Genomic DNA, 24535 nt, shown 5'->3' on the forward strand with positions numbered 1-24535 from the left:
CTGAAAAATGTGCTTAAGTTGTGACTAGCTGCTTAGTACAGAAGTTGACTCAATGGAGGTTATGTGCTGAATGCAGATTCTTTAACTCCACTTGCATTAGTTCTTCATTGGGTTAATATTTCCCCCATATTCTCTTCTAAATGAAAAAAAAATCAGGCAAGAAGGCAGTCTTTCTCAAATTGTAAGCCACTAGTCTTTTATTGTGCAAAGGTACGTAAAACCTATATAGGCCTTTCAACTTGGTGAACTGAGATTTTTTTTGTAGTTTCAGTGGATGCACATCTTTATTTACAGTTGTGTACGTTTACAGTATGACAGGTTTGTTCTTATCTTCTCAAAACATGATTTCATATGTGTTTTTCCCATGATGTAGGACAACTTAGTGAATCTTTAGAACCTAGCAATCTTTCATCTCAATATTGTGATATACTGTGCCACCAAAAAAAAGTTACAGAAAGAGGAAAGACAGGAAGTAAACTAAATATTTTAGAGCTTTTTTCTTGAAATGTGTATTTTTAAGAGGTAGCACACTTGTGATCAATCTAATAGAATGAGGTGGGCCAACTTGTTGTAAATAATTCTTGTGATTATGGCTCAAGTTCAGAATGTGTTTAAGATTAAGATTCTGAGTGGCAAGGGTTAGAAGAAACTAGCCCTAAGTTATGTTAAAGTAAATAAAATACCTTAAATTATAATAATTTGAAGTTATTGACATATTTATGGTTACAGACAGTTAACTACAGTTTGATCATGCATTGGAGAACCCAGAATCATACTAAAAGTATGAAAATGTTATAAGCCTTACTATTATTTGCTAAATTTGAATGTCAAAAATCAGGTAACATCTGCCATCTTCTGTTCTGTGTGTGGCACTGTGTTTACATGGTAAATCTTTGATAACCCTTCCCAGAATTGGCACTTCAGATCAACAGTCTCACACATTTTCAGTTTCTGTTGCACTGAATTTGCTACAGCTTAAGTAGGTTTTCTAACACCCTACATATCTAGGATTTGATTACAGCTTTTTGTCTTTGACAAAACTTAAACAGTGTAATATTTCAGAGTATCTGTCTTTGCTGGACATCATTTTTAAAAGCAGAAGAACTGAATTACTTTTTGTCCTAACCTGATGCCTAGAACTAGTGCAGAACTTCTCTCATGCTTACCCTCAGTAGTTTGCTATATTAAAAATGTCTACAAAATCTTCACTGGGGCTGCTGTTAGAAAAAGAGTGAAGTGAGATTGCTGCTGTGGTCAGAAAATTAATGACAATTCGATAAGAGTGCTTGAAGAAGAATTTCTTTTCCCCTCATTCCTGGAAAAAGCTTCCGCTCACATCTCAGTTTATATTGTAGGGAAAAGAAACAACAGTAACATGAGGGACTCTTCTTCCAGGGGGAGAGCTCCCACCCAACAGCCTTTGGATATGTTACTTTGCAAGGTGCTCAAGACTCAATTGCAGACAGGCATTCAGTAATCTTTTCTCAAGGACTTACCACCCTCACCCATCTCCTTGCTGTCAATATCAAAGGACTTGCTTTAATTGTTTTTTCTATATACTTGATTATTTTTTAGCCTTTAGTTTTTAGCACTTAGTGTATTCTCTTCTCAGTTGTACAAATGCATTGCTTTTTGCTCTTGAATGCAGAGAATTAAAGTTTTACTGGTTAGTTTGTATTTGAATTGAAAAGAGCTCCTGTGGATTCCCAGCACACATGAGTAAGAAGGCTACTGTGTAAAAGATCAATGAATAGCTTTACAGATGATTTATTTTTAGTGAAGATGACATTTGATATATAAACTCTGCAAAATTAAAACTAACCTGATGTCAGTTTTTGAAACATGCCCAAACCCTTGAGACTAGTATTTCAGCCACCTGTTTCCTGCTGAGTTCAATCCTGAAAACTGAAAAGCTATTCTGTGAAAATAGCGAAGTTGTGCTTCATGCCCTGAAGGTCAACAGAAAAGATTCCAGCATTGAAATGATATTGTGGAATATATGTTGAAAGCTATAGAATATATTCTCAACTAAGTGTGTAATGTTATACTCATCAACTCCCACCAGTGCAGATGGGAATTACAACAGCTAATGCCTGCCTGTCAAGCTGACAGTTAATGTTTCTATCGTTCTGACCTGGGATATGAATTCACAGTATTGAAATACATTGTATAAAAAATGCAACTTTGGGAGGAAAAAAAAAAAGGGAGAAAATACATTGTTCTCAAGAAAATAAGGAGCTCAACTGGGAAGGAGAGTGGGTAGGAGTGAGTCCTTTTTGTTCCTTAGAAACTTCAGGGCTTTTGCAAAAACTTGCTTTTAAAACTTATCTGTGTGAAAGAAAGAATGTTGTTATAGTTAAATTATTTGGTCTAATCCTGAAGTTTTCTCTATCATGAGACAAATTTCTTCCTGAAGCTCCTGGGAAGTCACTGTGGAAATAGCTGTGCATTAGTGGGTATCTGTAGAAAATCTCTTCAACCTTTGACTGAGAAGTGGAATGGTATTTAGTTATTCAGACTGAGAAGGTTTTGTGTTCTCTCTATTCTCTTCTCCGACCTTCCCCAAAAGCAGGAACCCAATGAAGTCATACTATAGCCATGCCTATTGTTCTTTCTGGAAATACACAAAGTATAGATTTTTGATGCTGTCAGTTCAATCTTCATGAAAGTAAGAATGTTTTGGTTTTGCTTCTTTCATCTGTACACATCTACCAGATCTAAGAAATAGCAGGTTCCTACCCAGGTCCTTCTGGTTTGCTAGTACAAGATTTTGCTATACAAAATAAATTAGTTTCTACATTTTTTCAATGAAGCTTTTATGCATATGTTAAGATGAAAAAGAAAGCTTTTGTTTATAATTATGTTGAATTAATGAATATGTTTTGTTTTTTTTCCTATGTTGAGACCAAAAAGAAAAGCTGATGCAAGAGAACAAAGACCTGCAGTCATGCTACCTGGAAAATAAGCAACAACTTGATGAACTGAAAAATCACATGAAGTATTTGACCAAGGTGAAATCTTTCTCTTTTTAGAAAATGACCAAGAAAAACATTCTGTGTTTTATGTGTAGTGCAAATACTTTTTGAAAGTAAAAGAATACAAAAATATTCATAATATTCAAAATGTCATGTCTAGTGAGAATGCATCTTGTTATCCCGAATATATTTCTTCAATGTTCATTCACATCTGATACTACCTCTTCACTGAGTATTTCTCTTTCAGGAACATGATATTGATGTAGCAGAACTCAGTGAAGCTCTCTCGCTTATAAAGGTAACTTGCAAATAATTACCATTATTTTTTTTAATTTTGATAAAAATTTTTGGTTATTGATTAACTTTATTGATTTAGTTATTGAGTTACCTGTTTCCAGCACAATGTCTTGGGTTTTCAGGGGCTGGGTTGTTTCTGCAGTAGTTCATGCTTCCTGTGTGTATGTGTGCATTTGTCATTTTTCAATTACAATGAAGCAAAAGGGAAATGAGAAAATTGTGAGGATGAAATTTAGAGTTACGTAGATTTCATTTTATAGAGTTATGTAGAATTCGTAATAACACCAAAGGAAAATTAAACCAGATTTGTGTTTTCTGAAAAGCTTTCTCAGTTAAATGAGCAATCTCGCCATCTTGTTCTTCCTGTAATGCTGATTAAAAAACATTTTCTTATTTTAATTCTTTAACTTTTATGAACATACTCTAAGCACAGAAGCTCTGAAAAAGTGTTAGAGCAACCTCGTAGCTAACTAGTTAACTGCTCTATATTTACTAATACCAAAGTAGATAGAAAAATTTTTTTTTTCTTCCTTTGTAAGTTGTAGTTTTATTTTTTGTGTCAGAATTAAAAATAAAGTGAGCAGGAAAGAAATAAATGCTTTAAATTTCCACTGTTCTGAAGACTTGCATTTAATTTAAGCCATGTTTACTGAAATTTAGAGTGTTTACTGTAAATAGAATCTTACTGCTGCTTAAAAGCTAATAATAATTATATAATAATAACAAAAGAAATAAAGCAAGGAGAAGATCAAAAATAAAACATCATTATTGGTAATAGCAGTAATGTAGGCTTTAGAATAATTCGGGTTTCGGGCATTCACTGGAGCATGGTTGTCAAGTATATAAAAGGTAAATCTATTAGGTGGATTGAGAAGAGTGATTGCTTCTGAATGTCTCATGCATTAGAAATGTACAATGATTGGAAGGTTACATTACTAAATAAAATCATGACAGGTACAGGTCCACATCATTTTTATTTTTTGTGTTACCATATATCCTTCTTCCAATGTTGTATTAAACTATGCATGAAAACATCTGGATAATTTGAAAAAAAAATTTCTAGTAACTTTTAAAATGTGTTCCAGGTTCGAAAGCAGCAGAAGAATGGGGACCTTTTATGTTTGGAAAAAGAAGAGGATAATATCCGTAAAGATTTGGAGCGTTCCATGCGGGAGCTGCAATTAACGCATGTGGAAACAGTGCAAGAACTTGAAAAGACAAGGAATATGTTAATTGTACAGCATAAAATTAACAAAGGTTACCAGGTACTAAACTCCACTCATAGTGGATGATAACATTTTAACGTTTGTCACCCTGGAATTTGCTCCCTCAGGAAAAAAATGAAGTCATAATTAAGGCTTCCAAATCCATCATCAAAGCCAGTCTCTTTTATAAAGTAACCTAACATAAAATTTGTTAATATTGAAAGAAGTGTTCAAAAACCATGAGATCCAAATGACTATAACTTCAGTCTTTTAACTCACCCTGATTAGAGCCCTTAAGCACTTGGCTTCGTGGGATTATCTCAGAGCTCTTATCTGGCCCACACAGGGAAAATAGTATGCATACTTATCAATGAAGCTTCCTTTTGCACACCACTCTGCTTTCAGTGTCTTGTGCTGGATTATTGCAGATGATATTTTGGTTTTCATTCAACCCATCTGGGGTTAAAATAACACAGTCTTTACAAAAACTATTAGGGATATTGTTCTGAACAAATCACTAGTCAGTTTTCCTTAACAATGATTTTAGATTTTGCTAAAATTAGAACTGATTGCTGTCTTGTTGAATTAAAAATCGCTATTTTTCTGTACTCGGTTCTTTCTCAAAATTAATTCTTAATTAATTCAAAATTTCAATTCTTTCTCAAATTTAACTGTGTTTTCTCTTCTGTAGCCAAAAGCATGTGCAATATCAATGTAGATATGCTTCAGCGATCCTTTTCACATGCAATTTTTTTTCAGGCTGAAGTTGAAGCAGTGACACAGAAGATGGAAAGTCTTAAGAAAGACTATGAATTAAAAATAGAAAAATATGTCCATCTTCTTGATATTAGGGCTGCACGCATCAGAAAACTAGAAGGTATTTTTGAATCATATTTTCCTTCAATTTTTTCTTGTTCTTGTACTGCAAATTTGTTCTTCAGTTGAAACACCTTTCTATTCTTAAAACTAGTAGATCAGATCCTCCATGGCACATTATCTATGTGCTGTTTCATTGACTGAAGTGTTACTTATTAAACAAAATTCAAGAGAGCACTTTATGCTGCAACTGTTGCCGAATACAAGTAGCCAAACCTTGATTTTTAAATAAATTACATATCTATGGTTAAATTTTTTATTTTGTTGTTCAGGAATTACGTAACTTTTATATGCTGCAAAAACTCTGAAAGTTATGGCATAATAAGCCTACAGAATATTTTAACGTCATGAATTTGGAATTCTATTTTAATGACTTCTCTGTGTAGTATAAATGGTAAATAGGAAGCCTGAAACAGGATAACTTACAAAGCTTAGTGTTACAGCAAGATTCATATTTTGCCTCCAAGTTGCATCTTCTGTACTAAAGGACTGTGTGATGATTTATGTCTTAATTCTGTAAGCATGTATTCTTTCTTTCCCCTGCAAGTAATATAATTTGTAGTTCAACCCTTCAAAAATACACGTCTTAAGTCTCTGCTAAATTTCAGCATAAAAATACTTACTTTGATCATCATATAAGGGTTCTGCATTTTTTCTTTTTTACTGTTATTAATTTCTAGCAGTGTGTGTCTGTTTTTATTTATACTGAAGCAAATGCATTGTGGAATTATTCTGAGTATGCTAAACTAACCATAGATGTATGATTTTAAGTGTGTGATTTGTGTTGGTTGTTTTATTTTGGAACACCTTTAAGAACGTAAGATTGTTAATGTAAATGAGTTATAATTTTTTATTCTCTATGCAAGCATGAATTATATTTGATTTTTAAACGGTGATGTTGTAGCTCTCATTTTATTTATTGCAGCCCTACTAAGAGATGTTGCCTATGATACCAAACAGTACAAATCCAGACCAGAAATACTTCCAGGTGATCCAGTGGATGAATTTGATGAAACTCTACATTTAGAAAGAGGAGAGAACCTTTTTGAAATTCATATCAGCAGAGTGATCTTCTCTTCTGCTGCTATGCATGCGTGTGGTGACCACGCACCTGCAACTTTTTGTACTTACGCATTCTATGACTTTGAACTTCAAGCAACCCCTGTTTTGCATGGACACACCTTGTCCTATGACTTTACTTCTCAGTATCCTGTACAGGTTGATGACTGCTTCTTGCACTACATACAGAGTAACAGTATCACACTTGAGGTTCATCATGCATATGGTACAGATTTTGAAACAGTTGCTGCATGCCAGCTGGAGCTCCATGAAATCCTGGAAAAGAATGGGAGGATCTACAGAACAGCAATTTTAGCTGGTAATTAACATATGAAAAAGTAATTTGTTTGGTGTGATAAAGTGAACAGTAATCTATATTTGACCAACAATTAATTTATGTATTACTATTTCAAAAGAAGAATGTTTTATAAAGCATATTTTACATTGGATGTGCAGCATTTTCTGATGATTCTGGCTCTTCAAACAGGTACAATTTTACCCGTAATCAGTGAGTACAAAGATGATGTTAATAAAATGACCCTGACGTGACATATTAAAAGTTTACTACATGCTGAAAATAGTGTTAGAGAATCTTGTCTAGAAATAGCAGGAGATTCTTTGTCTTGTACAGAAGTTACTTACCAAGTGTCATTACACAAGTAAAGGATATTTTATTAAGACTGTATTACCTTTCTCAATATAATTACATGATGACAGCATGGAGGAAAGTAGTTAGAGCAGAGTTCCTGTTTGCACTATAGTACTATTCACAATTTTTCTATAAACACTGCAGAGACAATCTTCAAAATCTGACATTCTTTTTCATTTTTCATTATAGTTTTATATATTATTTGTGATGTTTAATGCAGGTTTCTTCCTTTCTCTAAGACCATTATTGATACAAGGTCGCCCTACTTACTTAACTATGAAAAAATAAATTCAATCGTGTCTTGTAATGAACTTAAATGAAACTAAATTATTTTACTCTGGCATGTGTATGTATATATTTTTTTCTCTGAATGGTGTAATATACACAAGAAACAAAAATGTTCCTGCATTATAAGACTGTCAAGCATCAGTGCTTTATACCTGGCCCAAATGTCATAGGTATCTACCCTCATCCTTTATCAATAAATACAGAAGAAATTATGATAGTTGTAGTTATAACTGTTAAGTCTGCTTAAGAGATAAGAGGTCTGCTTATAATACTCATAAAGCATCAAAAGGGCAGAAATGATCTGGTTGCAGTAGAAAATACTCCAAATAGTACCATCTACAGGGGGGATTGTTTTGGCTTTGGGGTTTGTTGTTGTTCCTTCTTTTAATTTAAATCGTTGTTTTGAAATCATTTTAAGGCGAAATGAAATTGTAATCCCATATATATTTATTCCTTAGGAATGAGAGGAAACATCCAAAATTATGGTACTGTGGAATACTGGATCAGGTTACGAGTTCCTATGGATCAAGCCATTAGTCTTTACAAAGAGAGGTCTAAAGCTCTGGGGTATATAACATCCAATTTTAGAGAACATGAATCACCATCTCAGGTATGTTTGGTTTTGCATTTCATAGTTTATCCAAAACTGTTTAATTTTTTTTTCCCATTAAAATAAGTTTACTTTCTTTCAACATTAAGGAGTTGAAATGTTGTTGAACTGGAAAATATCATTATCAGTTGATTGAGACCTTTTTTTGTATAGAGGTGCATTACAACTGAATTAGAATTTTGCTGAAGAGGCAAAGTCTTAAACTTCAGTTGCCTATTTTTATAGACTCTGTTGCTAGAACATTTGAAATGATTATGTAAATATTGTATTAAATTTTCTTAACCTGTAAGAGCCAGATTTTGTTCACATTTTGTCCTAGTGGAATATTCAGGAATGTTAAACTAGCCAGGTCTCAGTTAGGTGTTACAGATGAAGCAGTTGTTCAGGAAATTCTAAAAGTTCATAATGTTTGTGTGCATTGACATTGAGAAAATTTCACTTCTTGTTTTTATTTTATTTACAACTTGATGAAGAGAATTACTGTAATATAAAGCTCTGTGTAGTAGTGACTTACCAATTAGTTTAGGGAAAGAAAAACTCTATGTCTAGAGTAACTTTGATGTTTTATACTACACAACAATGTGAGTTTATATTAAATCAAAATCTGTATTGATTCCATAATGAATGCTGAGAAGTATGATGTACAAATTCTATGAAGAGTCAGTGTAGATATTTTCAGAGTATCTTTGGGTTTGACAGCAATGTAACATTTGCTTTAAATCAGATTTTAGTAGACTCAAAGGTATTTTTAACTAACTCATAAAATCTGGCCATTGTTAAATGCTCAAATCTGTAGTTTTCTCTGTTTTTGATTGTTACTTCTAGCTATGTTACAAATCCAAACACGAATGGAAGGCAAGGCATGTGGAAAAGAACATTCTGTTGTAATTATTGTAAAATTGGAAATTCAAGCAACTGAAATATTCTGGTTATTAAGGAGAAAATAAAATTGGAGAAATTGCAGAAATGAAGAACAGCTTTTAAGTAGCTGTTTGAAACACTGCAGTTTTCAGAGATGTTTCATAGCAGAAGCTGAAAGTCATGTAGAAATGGCACAGATGGTTACATTATGTTACAGCTTCTATTAGTCTGGAGCTGCAGAAATACCTTAAGTTGTGTGTTCCAAAATTTAGGCTTTCACTAGATAAACATAAATATAAAACTTTCTGTCCTTTGAGTGGCAGAAATCATGGAAACATGAACTGTACACAAACTGCTATAAAGACTCTTTTTCTCTCAACTCTGCTTGTAGCTAGAAATAACAGCCTTAATGTTGCATATTCAGGAGAATCTGAAACTGTCATGTTTGACACCAGTTTCAGTGTGGATTATTTAATAAAAACATTTACCATTTTATCACAAAATCAAATTGATACACGTTCCCCCAAATACCACAAGACAGAACTTTGAGTTCCATAAGCAAGATAATTATGTACAATGAATGAAATTAGCTGTGATGCATTGCAGTAAAAGAAAGTAGAGCCTTATGAGGTGAATGTAGTTGGGGGATTGCTTCTTTAAGACAGTTGTATTATTTTTGGGTTTTTCTTTTTCCTGTTCTTTAATTTTTATTAACTTACCGATTTTCTTAATCTACTTCAAACATAAATTTTTCATGCGCTGTTCATGCGCTGATTTCTATTTTTGTGATTTCTTTATTATTATAAAGGTTTTGGAGAAAGAAAAAGAAAAGACAAATCTGCAGTGCTATTTTAATTATTGAAAAGTACATATAAAAAGAACTACTGTTAGAAAAACCGTCTTGACACAGAATAGCTTTCAAAATCAGAATCCATAGTTTTTAAAGTGGCACTGGTTATGAATCACCCTTAACACTTCACTGCTTTGTTATAATCAAATGGCAAATAGATCACAATATTTTAGAAGAATTAGGCAACTAATCACATTCTTGCAAGGATTAACCTCTTATCTCCTTAAACCTGCAATCAAAGAGGGTTGTAGTTGAATTTGTGGAAAAAATAAGTTTTTGGCATAGAATGTTAAACAGTAGTTAGTGTCACCTAGATAACTTATTTGTTCTATTTATACATTTCTTAGTGTGGCAACATAAGAATTCTAATTTTTTTAATTCAACTTCTTTTTCATTTAAAGCAGCCGATTCCCAGAACTGCCCAAGTCAGCACTTCAACAGATGGCAATTTAAATGAACTCCACGTTACAGTAAAATGTTGTCACAGTCTACAATCCCGAAAAAAACATCTTCAGCCAAATTCTTATGTTGTCTACAAGTTTTTCGATTTCGCAGACCATGATACTCCCATCATTCCTAGCAGCAGCAACCCACAAATAGATGACCATATGTGTTTCCAAGTGCCAATGACTGCAGATTTAGACCAATACCTAAAATCAGAATCCTTAACGTTTTATGTGTTTGATGATGATGAAATGGAAGAAGGTGCTTATTTAGGGAAAGCCAATGTGCCTCTTATTTCCTTAGCACATGACAGATTTATCTCAGGTAAGAATTTGATCTCTTGAAAGCTAACAAAATCCCCACTTCCAGTTTAATGTATCTTTTAAATGTCTTTAGAACTTTGCCTAGTTAAATTTTGAATATCTCAAAGAATAGAGATCTACTGTCAGTCTGACCTGTTCCAGTGTTTGACTTCCTCTGTGATTTAAAAAAAACAAAACAACAACAACAGAAAAAAAAAACAAACAGCACCTTTTTCTTTCCGATATTCCAACTTATCTGTTGGCTCTCTTCTTCCTGCTGTGGACCTATGCTTCCATCTTTTCTGCATTCTCCAAGTAGTGGCTGCAGACAGCGATAAGATGCCTCCACTCAGAGCTGCCTTTTCTAAAGATCAAGGAAATCCACTTCTTTCATACTCTTCTATGTCATGTGCTCCAACTCCCTGAAGTTGTTGGTAGTCCTCCAATTGACTTGCTCAAGTGTGTCAATGTCTGTCTTGTGCAGAAGAGGCTGCAGTATTCCAGATGCTATCTCATAGGCGTCAATTAGAGTAAGAAACTCCTCTGGACCTGTATTGCTGGCTGTATTCTGGCTGGTGGAATCTGGAGTGCAGTTGGCCTTTGTACTTCCAAAAACATAGCTTTACTGGCGCATATTATGTTTCTCTAAACAGGACCAGTTGTTTTTTTTGTTTTTTTTTTTTTTTCTGCAAGGAAGGCTGCTTGTAGCTTATCAACTTCCAGCCTGTACTGCTACTTGAGGCTATTCTGGGGCAGATGCAGGAATTTGCATTTGCTGTTCTTGAACTTTGTGACTTTCCTGTCAGTCCACTTTTCCATTCTGTGTGAAAGCAGCTCTGCCTTCGGGCGATCAACTGCTCACCCTCAAATTAATATCATTTACAAATATGTTGTTGTATACATAGTACAAAATCTACTTAATGATTATTTGATTACCAGCTCTAGGACATATACGGAGTCGTTTATTGAAAATTTTACAATATGTTTACTGTAAAATGTAATTTATAATTACCCCCAAAGAAAGGATAATAGGCAAAAAATTCCAAGAGAATTTAATGTTTCTTCTTCGATAAATATTTAGCAACATATAGATTTAATAAAATCCATTTATTTGTTTAATAAAAATAAGTATTAGTAAAAAATGAGAATGTTTAAGTTAGAAATTTCTAACTACATTAGTAAGAATTACTTGTCTTGTATTAGGTTACCTGAGAACCTACAAGACATTTTGAAAGAATATAGTAGTCCTGTTCATTCTAAATCCTGTATTTCCGAATGTCTTCAATATTATATTAGGTATATTTGAATCTATGGAACAAAATATTTTGGCTTTGTTCCAGTAATGAGATGCTGTCTAAAATGAGGACTGCTAAAATGATGTTATGCTTGAGCCACATTTTGCTTTGCAATGCAATTTGCTGTATGCAGTCTATTTAGATGAAATTTACCTTTGGCTTTCAGGTACTTTTGAACTAAGAGATACTGAAAGACAAGTTACTGGTGCTATCAGTGTTGAGTTAAAATGGAATTTTGCCTACCTGCCACCAAGTGGAGCTGCAGTGGCTGCAGACTTGGAGAATTACATTCAAATTGAGAAATCAATGGCAGCTAAATTACTTTCAGAGCAAGAAATGCAACCTCCAGCCCTCTCTCCTTCTTTTACTTCATCAATGACAGTAAGTAATTTAACAAACTTGCAGAAGCTAAGAGATACAAAAAGACCTGCTACAGCAGGCCATTTAGTTCTTCCCTGATGACCAGGATTTGTCCTTACTGTAAAACAAATACTTCGTATAACCACTATCTTCGGCTTCCCGTGGGAATTGAAATATTTCTTGTATCTGAAACTCTTTAAAGATAAGCAATAATAATTCATTCTGTCAGATATATGATACCACATAGTTTATTCCTACAATAATTTCTCACATGGAACTCACTTTGCATTCCATGGATGTTCTGTAGAGTGTTACACCTATTTGTGGCTTAATTCTGAAAGAGATGTCAATTTTTGGGGAAGTTATTCAAACAAAATTATGTCATCTCACCTATTTAGAATTGAAGGTAGTACAGTTTCATTTGGTTACAAGAAAAAATTAAGGTCCCTCAGAACTTACTCTAAGATGATTAAAATATGCCAATAAATGGACTTCACCTTTATTTTTATATGATAGGTACCCATACCGAAACCAAGACACCGTGCACCTCAAACAAACAAGAAAGTGTCATTTCTGGATGCCAGTTCAATACAAATGACAGTAAGTTTAAAGTATTATGTTTGTGCATATTGAAGCAAGGAGACCTTCTTAGGTCACAGTGTGGACAAATTGTAGACCCTAGTAATTGAGAATACTCAGCTGAAAAAGATGGCGTGTCCAAGGCAGGGAATGATAACATAGTACTGCATAGAGGTTGGAAAACAATACAGGAATATCTGTATGACTCCCTCAAAATGGCTTGCTGTCTTCCACAGCTTTTGAGCTTCCATTTTCATGGATTTAGTGCAGATTCCCACAGGACTGATTAGCAGTCTCTGCACTGTTTCTCAGCTCTCCAGGTTATTAAAGTGACTTTAATTAATTAACCACTCTCACAAACATATAAATAACTATAGAAATTAAGTTGATTGAAACCAATCTGGAGCGTTGTGCCAACGGGATACACAATTTGACACTGTTCATAGTCACTCTTGTACAACAAGTTTTATCAGCTGCAATTACACATGCTATGAAAATTGAATTATATATGAATTATATTTCATGACCTGGGATAAACTGTCAAGTAAGTGTACATTCTTCTGTATTCTGAGAGGTTCTGCATGGAAGTAACTCAAGCACATTTGCTAGATGGTCTAAATTTTTGATTGATTTTAAGCTGGGCACTGAGAATAGATTGTATTAATCAAATCCTGTAATTCCTGGTGGGTCCTCTAACAGCTAATGATAAAAGATTACGAGTATTGTTGTCAGTATTACATTGTGATTAAGTAATGCATTCTTAAAAATTAGCTGAGATGATTTTTTTTCTATTTGTAAATACCTTATTTTAAACTTGTAACATTCATTTTCAATTCACAACTCTTTCTGCTATTGCATATTTTACTATGACTAGAACTTCATTCATTACATCACAGACTACAAATCTGAATGAAGGCAAATATGAGAGAAATCAAACTTTTTAAAGCTAACTGAAATGTCAGATGTATGGTTATAGGCACAACATCTTCAGCTACCTGAACAGCAACCTCTCAAAATCTAACAATTTTTCATGAAGTATGATTCTCTAAGGCAGAGATTTGATCTCTGGCAAAAGTTGTTCATTACTGGGTGGGCAGTTGTCCTAGCTTTAAAAATCCGAGTCTTGCTGTCTGGTTACAGACTAGAGTAATGTTAATACTAAGTCATGAAATATTTGGGCTTTCTCTGAAGTCTGAATCTTGTGGTGAATTTGCAAGAGTGTGTCCATGAAAGAGATCTGGAAACTCAACAGATCAGTATCTAAAGGGGAGGCTGTAAGAAAGAAGGACACAGATGCTTTAGAAGGGTGTGTTGTGAGGGGATGAAGGGAAATAGTTTCAAACTAGGACAGAGGACATTTAGACTGGACGTAAGGAAAAAGTTTTATATGATAATGATGGTGAGGCACTGGAACAGGTTGTCCAGAGACATTCAAGGTCAAGCTAGGCAACTTGATCTATCTGTAGATGTCCCTGTTCATTGCAGTGGAGTTGGACTAGATGATCTTCAAGGGTCCCTTCCAGATCAAATGATTCTTTGATCTTATGATTAAAACAGAACGAGAGTTGTCTGCTTCATTTTCTGAATAGCACATAATCTCTGTCTTGGAGATTAATGTGGCACATGCTAAAGCAAATAATTTTGGGGAAAGGTTTACTAAAAACTGGATGAATGGTTTGTCTCACATTGAAGTCCCAGACTATTTGTAAGAATTCCCCACCGTCTTAGGTGGAAGCTGTAGCAGAAGTTAGAAACAGCAATACTAATGCAGAGAAGCAAAGACGGATGTAATTTCCTGTCTAAACATTTCTCCACCGGTAAATTCATACCTACATTTTTTTGTTAATTGTAGAGTATGTATTAAAGACTTCCCCTTCTTTTACCCATAATGTAGGGTGCTGTTGAAAGTGACATGGAGCTTACAAATAAGATCAGGGCTTCAACAGGTCCAAATGCTTTGGAGGTATGAAATTATTCTGTTTTTGCAGTTCTTTCTAATACATTGCCTTTGAATTCCATATGTTAGTTATCTCTTCAATCAGACATTAAAAACTGTGCTATCATTAAGGAATATCTCTTAAGTCAGAAATGTAAAATATGAGGGGGAAAAAGTGATTCTTATGACGTTTTGGTCATTAGAGAGGCATATCTATTCATTTCCTTCTATGTCTGGATAAAGCTTTTGTCTTTGCTTTAAAAATTATCATCATATAATGGGGTGGGAAATGAAGAAGAAATGCAGTGACTTTGGAATATTGCTAAATAAATAGCATTCTAAGAGTGAAGTGTTAAGTACTGTAGTAGTCCAATTGCTTGTGAAAGTAAATTCTTATAGGAAATTGGCAAGATTTTTGTTCCAGTGGTGTAACAGAATGCTTTTTCACATGCTTTTCCTCTCCGTTGTTAGAGAATTGTCTTTTTCTGTTTCATTTATTTGATACTGCACTTGAAAACGTTTCATTGCTTCTTATACTGCCTAAACAATACAGTTGTTTAAAAGGCATATGCGTATATATATAATGAATGTGAGTCACAACTCTTCATGTTTTAAATCTTGATAACTTACAAGATATGTTTTATGAGACTATCTATTCTTATATTGCATGTGATATATGAGGTTAAACAAGAAAGGCTAGCAGATGATAAGGTGACGGAGATTGCTAAAGAAATTCAACAAGAGAAGGAAGACCTCTCACATTTGTCAGAAGGGCAGCTGACTGGCCAAAGCCCAGTTATCTCTGGAGATGAGACAGAAACAACTGAAGAACTTGAACCAGAAGGTAGAATTCATTCTTTATGAATAAGTAGCTGTATTTCCTTAATAAATCTGTCTGCTTTTCTTTTTTTTTTTTCCCCTTTCATTTCTTACTAGCAGTGGGAGCTGCCTCGTTATGGGAAGCTTCATGACAGAAATGATATTCTGGTGTACTTTTTAGCTGAAGATGGGTGGTGGATATGGTGGTATTATTTTCATCCCAAATGGAAACTGTATTGTAATTGAATGCAAAAATCTGGTATCTGACCTAGATTCATAAAAAATTAAAAGAAAGCTGGCTTCTATTTTGAATGTCTTCATATTCTGCCTTAGAACTACATTGTTATAAAGACTGTTTTAATGAATCTGCTCCTTTTGTCTGCAGCTAACAACCACTGCTGATATTGGAAACCCTTTCAGCCAGTGAAAGGATAGTGTGTCTTATCAGAAGTGTGACATAAAGTTGTTAAGAAGCAGATTTATTTCAAGATTATAACAGCTGGGTCACCTTGTTCCACCTTTGAGCTAAACTGTTTGTTAGCAAAATAAACTGTATCTAAACTAGGAACACAAACAGGATGTTAAAATTTTACATTGTTCTTTACGGCTTCTGCATAATAATTCATTAGTAAAATTGGAACTCATGATGTTGAATCCCTGTTGCATTTTTAAGTAACTTGCTCAAGAAAGGAGAGGCCTGAATGCTCTGGAAAATAATCCAGCTGCATTACAGAACTATTTTATTTAAGAAAAAAAGAGTAATTCTTTGGATGTGTCTTGTATCGAAGTTAATCATAGGAAATCTACAAATTCAAGCCATATCCTTTATTAAGCTAACTTATATTTATACTTAAGTTCCTCACAGGACTTGTATCGTTGCACTTATCAGCTTTATTCTTGGAAATGCTCGTATTTTTTAGCAAATAAGAGGAAAAAAACAACTGTTTAGTCCACTTAATAGGTAGTTGATTGCCAGTCCTATCTTCCGCAAGGAAGAGGTTTACTTGACACTATTGTACAATGTTTATTAGGAATAGCTAATATATCACTATCATATTTTCTAGCAAATCTCAGATGCGCTACAGACACAGTGTTTTTTTTTAACATTTTTTAAAATTTATTTTAGCAGATCAAAATGGCAGATGCTCTAGTGATGCCATAGAATCAGTAGTAACTGACAGCGACGACTGTATTGTTGCAAGTCCAGTATCCAAGAATATTAAACAGGTCAGTTGGAGTACTTTATGGCAATTATTTGCTAAGTCTAAGAAAAAAAACGTAAAGCCTGACTATATTTAGCACCGGTATGACCTCACCTTGAATATTGTGTACAGTTCTGGGCTCCATGATATATAAATGGTCTTAAGTTACTTGAAAGCATGTGGAGGACAACAAAGTTGGTAAAAGAGCTGGAAGGCACATCCTGTGAGGAGTGTCCCACTTGGGTTGCCTGGAGGAAACAATGCTTACAGGTCATCTCATTGTTCTTTGCAACTCCCAAGGATGGGAAGTGGAGAGAACGGTGCTGGTCTCTGCTCACTGCTGACCAATGCAAGACGTGTTGGAACAACAGAAAGCTGCTCCAGCGAGGTTCAAACTGAACAGTAGGAATAAGTTCTTGACTGTTGGGGTGGTCAAACACTTCTCTGAGGGGTGGTTGATGCCCCACAGCTGTCATTAATATTCTTTAACTTTTGGTTTAGTCATCTTGTGGGTGGGCAGTTTAACTTAGATAGCCTTTGAAGGTCTCTCTTCCAGCTTAACTATTCTATTCTATGGCATTATTTGTTTTTGTATGTTTCTGAACACTTTGGTTCCTTTAACTCTCTATTTGTTGTTCTTTAGTAACTTATTTGTTGTCATCATTGAGAGTGTCGTAACTTGATTTTTGCTGCCAGAAAATCCTTGGTTCCCATGGCTGGGATTTGCATATATTGTCCTTCTCTGTGTTGAATTAACTAAAAACAAACTGTAGAAAATTAGGAAATATTAATAATTACCAGTATCGTTCTGTGCTGTGTTTGCTATGACCAACAAAAAACATGGAACTACAGATTTCTAATTAGTTCAAATCCAAGATCAAATTTTAGTTATGACAAAATCTCCCTAACCTCAATACCTACTCTAATATGAATGACTGAATATCTTTATTTCATTGTTCAGTCCTACGTCTTGTCTTTGCCACACTTAAGAAAATGTGCTTTTTTACTTCTTCTGGTGCTTTCTGAGAAAAGAGAGAAAAATTAATTTGTCAAGGTCTGTAGTAAATCTACTGATTCATCCCAGTATGTTGATTTGATTAAACATTGTTAAAATTGCATAAGCTTGAGGCTGTTAATAATATGGAAACCTTACATGCATTCCAATGCAGCCAAATAGATTTCTTCAACTTCACACTAATTTGAACTGAAGATTCATTTTCAGAAAAGTTTGTGCATGTACAGTATCATTTCAGAGTACATTTTTTGTACTTTTATTATTTGTGTGCATGTAAAGTAGTAGAATTCTTTTGGCTTGTCCTTAAAACTTGCAATTAATGAGCATAGTCACATATATGAAATATAACAACATAATACTAGTGTGGAAAACTTACTTTGAACGGTATTTTAATAGTATAGTTCTTTATAAATATGAGACCATTTAGTACTTTTACTAATATTATGTATGTACTGTTCACCAAACAATCTTGAAAAGTAGAAATCTAGAACTTGAAATTGATTGTAGTACTTCTATTAGTTAGGACTGCTCTGGTCTGTCTTAGTCTTCTTTTAAAGGAGTAAGGATACACCATGCCATTATATCCTGTCAGCCTAGATGTAGTTTGATTTTTCTGTTTGTTATTTAAATAAAAGCTGTGTGAAATCTTGCCAAGTAAATAGCAATGTAAGGCAACGCTTCCTAGGAGAAACATATTGTACATTTTTTTTTAAGTTGAAGAAGGGTTTTAGAAATGCTAAATGCTGCCACTTACATAAGCTGAAGAGAGATACAGAAGGTATTTTTGATAACAAAACATTAAAAAAACCATATTTTATGTATAAACTTTGCATTTCCATCTGTAACTTAATGACTGCTACTGATCACTAGCAAGTCAAACAACAAGAGGGTTGATCTGTGCATTCCTTGTCCTCCTGTATTTTGTGTAATCGAAAACAGGTAAAAACATTTCTGAGAGAGTAGATTGGGTTCAAGTTCATTTGTTTCCCTCTTTCTTTGGAGATCTATTCTTCATGTAACAAAGTGCGTGTTCAAGAAGAGTAGATAGTAAAAGTAAAGCTATAGGCTATGAAGGCAACACATGTGATACAAATTTGATTTTAAAATTATGTATCGGTGTATTTGAAATTTTTAGTTTACCAAATACAGCATGTGAAAGTTGATATTGAATTGATATTTTTAAAAGATTAAAAACCAGTGCCTTTTATCTTGTGAGATAAGTATCCTGCTGGTAATCAAACAGTGTAAATAAGTCTTGTGATTTTAAGTGATTGTTATGCTAATTATCCTATGAATCTCAGTTGTATGCCAAACTGTTTAAGCTACTTAAGATCATACTGTTTCTTTTCTGCATGTTGCAAATTAGACAGTTCATGGTTATTTCTCAGATATGTTGATCATAAAGGGAATCTAACAGATTTTCCACTACTTAGCTGTACCACTTGCTTCTTTCTCTTTTCTTCTTGTCTATGATGTATAATTAATCATAGATTACTTCATTTTGTTTCATTTCATTTACAACATTTATGAGCTTCACTTTGTCGGTATGAAATGCTTGTCCCCTTCTTTCCTTTCCAAAGTGGTGTAATTAGTGTTAGCATCTTTTTTAACAGGCTACATAAAGTTTAGTGGCTGGATTAAATCAAGTCATTAACATAATGTGCTATACGATTTGCCCCTATCTCTTTTCGTTTCCAGCACATCAAAGTGCCAGAGAGTGCCAGTGTAATTGGGCCTTGCTAGCTTGTCAGGTTCAGTCAGGCTGATGGCTGCTGCTTTTACTAAAAAGCTTCCAGGCATGATAATTAATAGAGAAAAGAAGTCTGAGAAATGTAAAAGTTTGGACAGTTCTCTATGAATATTTCATACATTTGAATAATCAGAAGTTAACATTATCAATTTGATGTATAATACGTTGATTAAAAGCCTTGTTTCAGATCCTCAAAATAGACATCAAAACTGGAAATTTGCATTTTCTGTGGCATGGTCTTTATATTAAAAAAATCTCTTTTCTCATTCATTCCTCCTCCCTTTCACCCCTATGTCTACACTTAATCTGTATAGGAGATAATATGGCGTTCAGTTACCACAATACAATTTACTGCTGTCAGCTTCCAAGTTTTCTTAGAATATGCCCATGAGGCAATTACTGGCAAAAGCAATTCATTTGGTGGTGGCCCCACGTTTTTTCTCTAGGTGTGTTTACATCTCGCTATTCCACTGCAGATACTGAGAGTGCATTATCTTGCACTCATAGAGGTTTATTGAAAACTGTCATTGTTGGTTCATTTTAGATCTCTGGGTTTCATTTAGACCTTGAAGTCTCAAACACTATTAACAAACATCAGCAACTGATTGTGGTTCATCTCTCAATGAAATGGTTGTGAAAAGTTGGGAATATTTAAACAAAGTTTATGTATAGGAAAGGTAAAAATAATTTTCCTTTTATTATGCCTTTTTTGTTCAGTAAGTTAAATATTGCACTTCCTCCTACGAAATATCTGCAGTCATTGAAGAAAAAATGATTTGGGCCTTGTTTGCAGCTTTAAACTTTGTCTTCCTCTATTCTTCTTTTAAAATTACTTTCTGCAGGAGTTCAGCACCTTTGGTGTACCTTGAAGGATGTTCCTGAGTACTCCATGCTTTTCTTAAGCTGGCCTAAGCTGAATTTATGGATCTAAAATTTTAGGGTTTTAGTATTACCCAGTGCAGTTGAGTTGGTATGGTTCTAACTACTTTGTCAAAAATCCTAATTCTTTAGTATTCTGTTAGTCTTGTCTAGATCTAACCTTAGCTTCTCTGTGCCTCTGTTTTTAAGAAATTGGAAAAGTAAGAAAACTGTACCAGCTTATTTATTGAAACAAGAGATAGTACTCATGAAACAGAACTGTTTATCGGAGTAAAGTATGAGTTATTTATTAAAGCACTATAGTCACTATTTTCAAAGTGAAGTGATGGGTCTAAAATTAAAAAACAGCATTTGTTGTTCCCCATGTTTTAAGATCACTGTTGGCTGTAGTATGGTCCCAAGTGTAGCATGGTCACTGTTAGACAGGAACTAAAATGAAAAAGAGAAAGAATTGAGGAAGAAAGTAAGGTGGTTTTTGCTGATAAAGCTTGAGATGAACCTTATTTGAGCAGACACTGAAATGATGAATTTACACCTTCTAGTACTTGACAAATATATTTTAAGTAATAATTAGAAATGCGTACAAGCCATTGCTCTTTATGGAAGAATGAGAGAATAGGGAGGAATAACACCAACTCCATGTCACATACACCAACTTTTAAAATGATTCCAAACCACAGAATTCTAAGTCGTTAGGTAAAATGTTCTGTTTTACGTAACAATTAAAGCTAATTAGGCAGAATACTAAATTCAGTCAAAATAATTAAGACTGAGTGTATAAGCCCACAGGAAAATCATCCACAGGAGTCCTTTTTAACCTGGATGCTACTATTTGCTGAGGTTATGAATACGAATGCTCTTCAGTTGCTTACTTGAGAGGCTATATCTATCAGAACTCATTGACATGGAAGTTACTTATGGTCACTTTACAAGTAGAAAGAAGAACTGAAGGACTTTTTTTTTTTAAATTGCAAGTTTAAAAAGCATAGCATGGGATTTGAAACTAAATTTGAGCTTTCATTAGCTGCAATACTTTACCAAGAATTTTTTTTCACAGTGTGGGTAATATAAGAGAGAATCATATGTTGATGTGTATGAACATAGCTGAACTGTACAGAATAAGAGCTCTTTTCATTGAGCATTTTTGTCTTTTATGCTTAGTTACCTAAGGATCATGCTTGCTTCAGAAATTAAAGGTATTTTTAAGCTTTTACAAAGCATTTGAATTGCATAGTTTTGTGACTAGTTGCTACTAATGTGTAGCTAACTGGCTTTGAGGTTTGATCCAGTTGGTATTTGATACTCATTTATCTGGTAGTATAAAGTTTGAGTGTTTAAATGCTGAAGGAAAAAATAGGTGTCTTGGATAGAGTCTGCAGTCAATGGGAGTAGCTTGGTACAGGAATGCAGCAGTACTGTTTTCATAGTCTTCTTCACTTCCTGGGGAGAAAATAAAATTCAAAGTTAAGGAAGTTCTTATCTTACCAATGAAACAACTCCAGATATATTCTTTTGTATTTATTATTCCCTAGAAACAGTTCATCTTTAAAAGCCGTTAGTTAAGACTGTGCGACTGGCAGGATGCAATAAGTCTGAATGGTTTTATGTTTGTTCTTCAGAGAGGCTTGGGGAAGCAAGCTGTGTGAAGGCAAAAAAGCCAAATACTGTATTATTCAATTGATCAAAATTGTATTATGAGCTAAGTGCAAATGGAAATAAGTTCAGGTGTAGAGTTGTTATGATTGTGGAGGAAGAGTTTCCCAAGAGATCCCTCAATACCATAGAATTTTCTAAAATATTTGATGTTTTATAATAAACTTGATCTTTTTTTTTCTGAAAATGTGCAATATGTTGATGGGTTTGTTACAGATTCACATAGAAGAGACAATATTTAAGCACTGGATTGTCTCAAGCTGTAGCAAGCAATTCATGCCTTTGGAAATATTAAGGATGAGTACCTGCTCTGAAACTGATGACTTCAGACTCTGTGCGCTTGATAAAAAGGCAACAGAGTGATACTCAAATATCCTCACAAATATTGTTTTTGTTGTTTAGTGTATTCCTGGTCCCAGAAAGAGTTGATTGGGTTGCACTGAGCCTTGCTCCTGTGCTAACTTTGTAGTTCTGTGTTCTCCTCTGAGCACTTGGCAAAGACCAGTGATCCTATGGGAAGGCTGTGCGTGCCTTTCCCTTCTTTGCAACAAGTCTGACCCTAAAGCAGCTATTGACCACAGAGCAATCTCTTTGCCCCCTGTTCTTTAAGAATGTCTGAAGTGGATGCACTTCTGTAATCCTGTCTGTTGGAAGAATAAACTGGGAGCGTTGCTTTACCCTTCTTTCTTTCCTCACATCTCCATGGGTACCAGAAAAATAAGAAAATAGATTTTGACAATAAAAATCACTGCATACTGAGCACTATTTTTTTCAAATGCATATTTTTATGTGTGATGTTGATTTAGGAATGTTGTCCGTATTTTTTTTTTCCCTCACACTGAACTGGTTTCTTAGAGGCAGTCATGTTTTAGTATTCTTTATTTTTATAGGTGCATCCAATTTCTCTGTTAGAGGAAATTTCTTTCTAGACTTCTGTTTTAAATCCTAAGTTTAAAGAATAATTTTATTCCTTTCAAAATATAATTATCTGTGCAAAGTAATTACAAACTATCCATTTTTCACTTGAATAGTAACTAATAAATAAGACCAAGGCAAAAACAAAAACGAAAAACCTTAAAGATTTAAATAAAATACTTCAGTCGACATCATATAAGTGTAAATAGTCGTTTAAAAATGAATTCCTGTCATACATTGCGTGCTATGTATATTTTCACCACAGGCCACATAATATGACTGATTTTATATTAGTCATGAAATATGGCATAGTAGCTATGGTGTTCTTTATCAGTCCTGCATTTTTATTTGCAAATATTTTTTTAAGTCAGCTTGTGTTCCCCTTTATAAATGCTGTATTCATATTTAATGTTAATAAAACCAGGCCTTAATTTTTTTTGAGTGTTTAGCTCTAAAATAATAATAATTGCAACTTTGTAATAGTACGAGTTATTTGTTTTCTTCTAAGTTAGCAGTGCCGTCAGTACCTGGATTAATCCTGTTCTCCTTAAAGAACTGTAATGTTCTTTGCCTGCAGTGTGCAATTACAAGGGTTAATTATGTCATACAAGTTTTAGTTCTGTAAAAGAAACATTTTATAATACAGATTATTGTATTCGAACTGATTCCTAAACTACTGTCTGTACAAACTAGCTTGACATAGCTGCTAAATACTTTGGGGCGAACAAACCTCAGCATACCACTTAAAATACAGATGCTAATACATCTGTTCAGTGCAAAAAGAAAAGAGTTGTTTCTGAAGTAAGATTAGACAATGGAGCCAATTTCATTTTTTATGCATGTGAATGTAGAGTGCTTGAGGTTATTAGTTGAAACTGAGTAACCTTTCCAGGCTTTCATCTCTTTCTTTTCAAATTTGAATATGAAAAGCATATTCAAGTCAAAGACCATCACTTTAATGACATTTGGCAGTCATTTGATTTATTAGATTTTAGAAAAAAAAAATTCCTTTAAATATTTCATCATTCTATGCTAATCCTAGTAATATTGCCAGCTGAAGCCATGTACCTGTATTAGTGGAGACAGAATGGTGTGGAATTTTCTCTGTCATCCTAGTAAAATTTCCATGAATCTACTGAATAATAAAACAACCTTATTGAAATATTCAGATTTGGGTTTTTAGTTAAAGTGTCTTAGGATACATAATAAAAGGAAATGTCTTTTGAAAGGAGGGGGTAAAATTACTTCATCAAATATTGAAAGGGCTTGACAGCAATGGAAATTGTTCTATATGATGGATATTTTTACAACAGAATACACATGCTTTTCAGTTTGATTAATTATATAATTTGCTTGGAAAAACATAAGCTATCTCCATAATAAATTAGTATATTGATTTGCAGTTCTGACACCGCATCTAGAGCACTGATCTTTTGAATATAATTTATTGCTTCAAATGACCTACACTTACCATAAAATCTCATTGAAATATTTACATGCAGGGGAAATATTTTTAATGAAGTTGTGAACATGAAAAAAGTTAAAAAATAATAAAAAAAAAATTTGGACATTTCTGTACTGCAAGGAGCTCTGTTTATTGTTTAATGACTCATCTTTGAATGCTCATCTATCTACTTCAATTTTGAAATTGTAGTGGCTTTTCTTTCTGTGAATCACAGTTACCTAGGGAAATATTTGTGACTCCTCCTGTCAGGT

The 24535-nt window shown here is 33.9% G+C and overlaps 1 protein-coding gene across 9 annotated transcripts in view; it reads left to right on the forward strand.

Moving 5' to 3' along the window:
- Window positions 1-24535, forward strand: part of RPGRIP1L (RPGRIP1 like) — a 66090-nt gene that overhangs the window by 24772 nt on the left and 16783 nt on the right. For 7 of the 9 annotated variants that reach the window (XM_021408375.1, XM_021408369.1, XM_021408371.1 and 4 more), the window contains 12 exons: window positions 2905-3011; window positions 3223-3273; window positions 4358-4537; window positions 5237-5354; window positions 6279-6731; window positions 7808-7959; window positions 10072-10438; window positions 11878-12092; window positions 12588-12671; window positions 14545-14613; window positions 15268-15430; window positions 16532-16632. In XM_021408375.1, the coding sequence (XP_021264050.1) occupies window positions 2905-3011; window positions 3223-3273; window positions 4358-4537; window positions 5237-5354; window positions 6279-6731; window positions 7808-7959; window positions 10072-10438; window positions 11878-12092; window positions 12588-12671; window positions 14545-14613; window positions 15268-15430; window positions 16532-16632 (2060 nt within the window). The remainder of the gene's footprint in view (window positions 1-2904; window positions 3012-3222; window positions 3274-4357; window positions 4538-5236; window positions 5355-6278; window positions 6732-7807; window positions 7960-10071; window positions 10439-11877; window positions 12093-12587; window positions 12672-14544; window positions 14614-15267; window positions 15431-16531; window positions 16633-24535) is intronic. The other 2 variants (XM_021408377.1, XM_021408376.1) reach the window with 2 other exon arrangements.

The sequence above is a fragment of the Numida meleagris genome, chromosome 10, assembly GCF_002078875.1.
Source record: "Numida meleagris isolate 19003 breed g44 Domestic line chromosome 10, NumMel1.0, whole genome shotgun sequence".
Classification (NCBI taxonomy): domain Eukaryota; kingdom Metazoa; phylum Chordata; class Aves; order Galliformes; family Numididae; genus Numida; species Numida meleagris.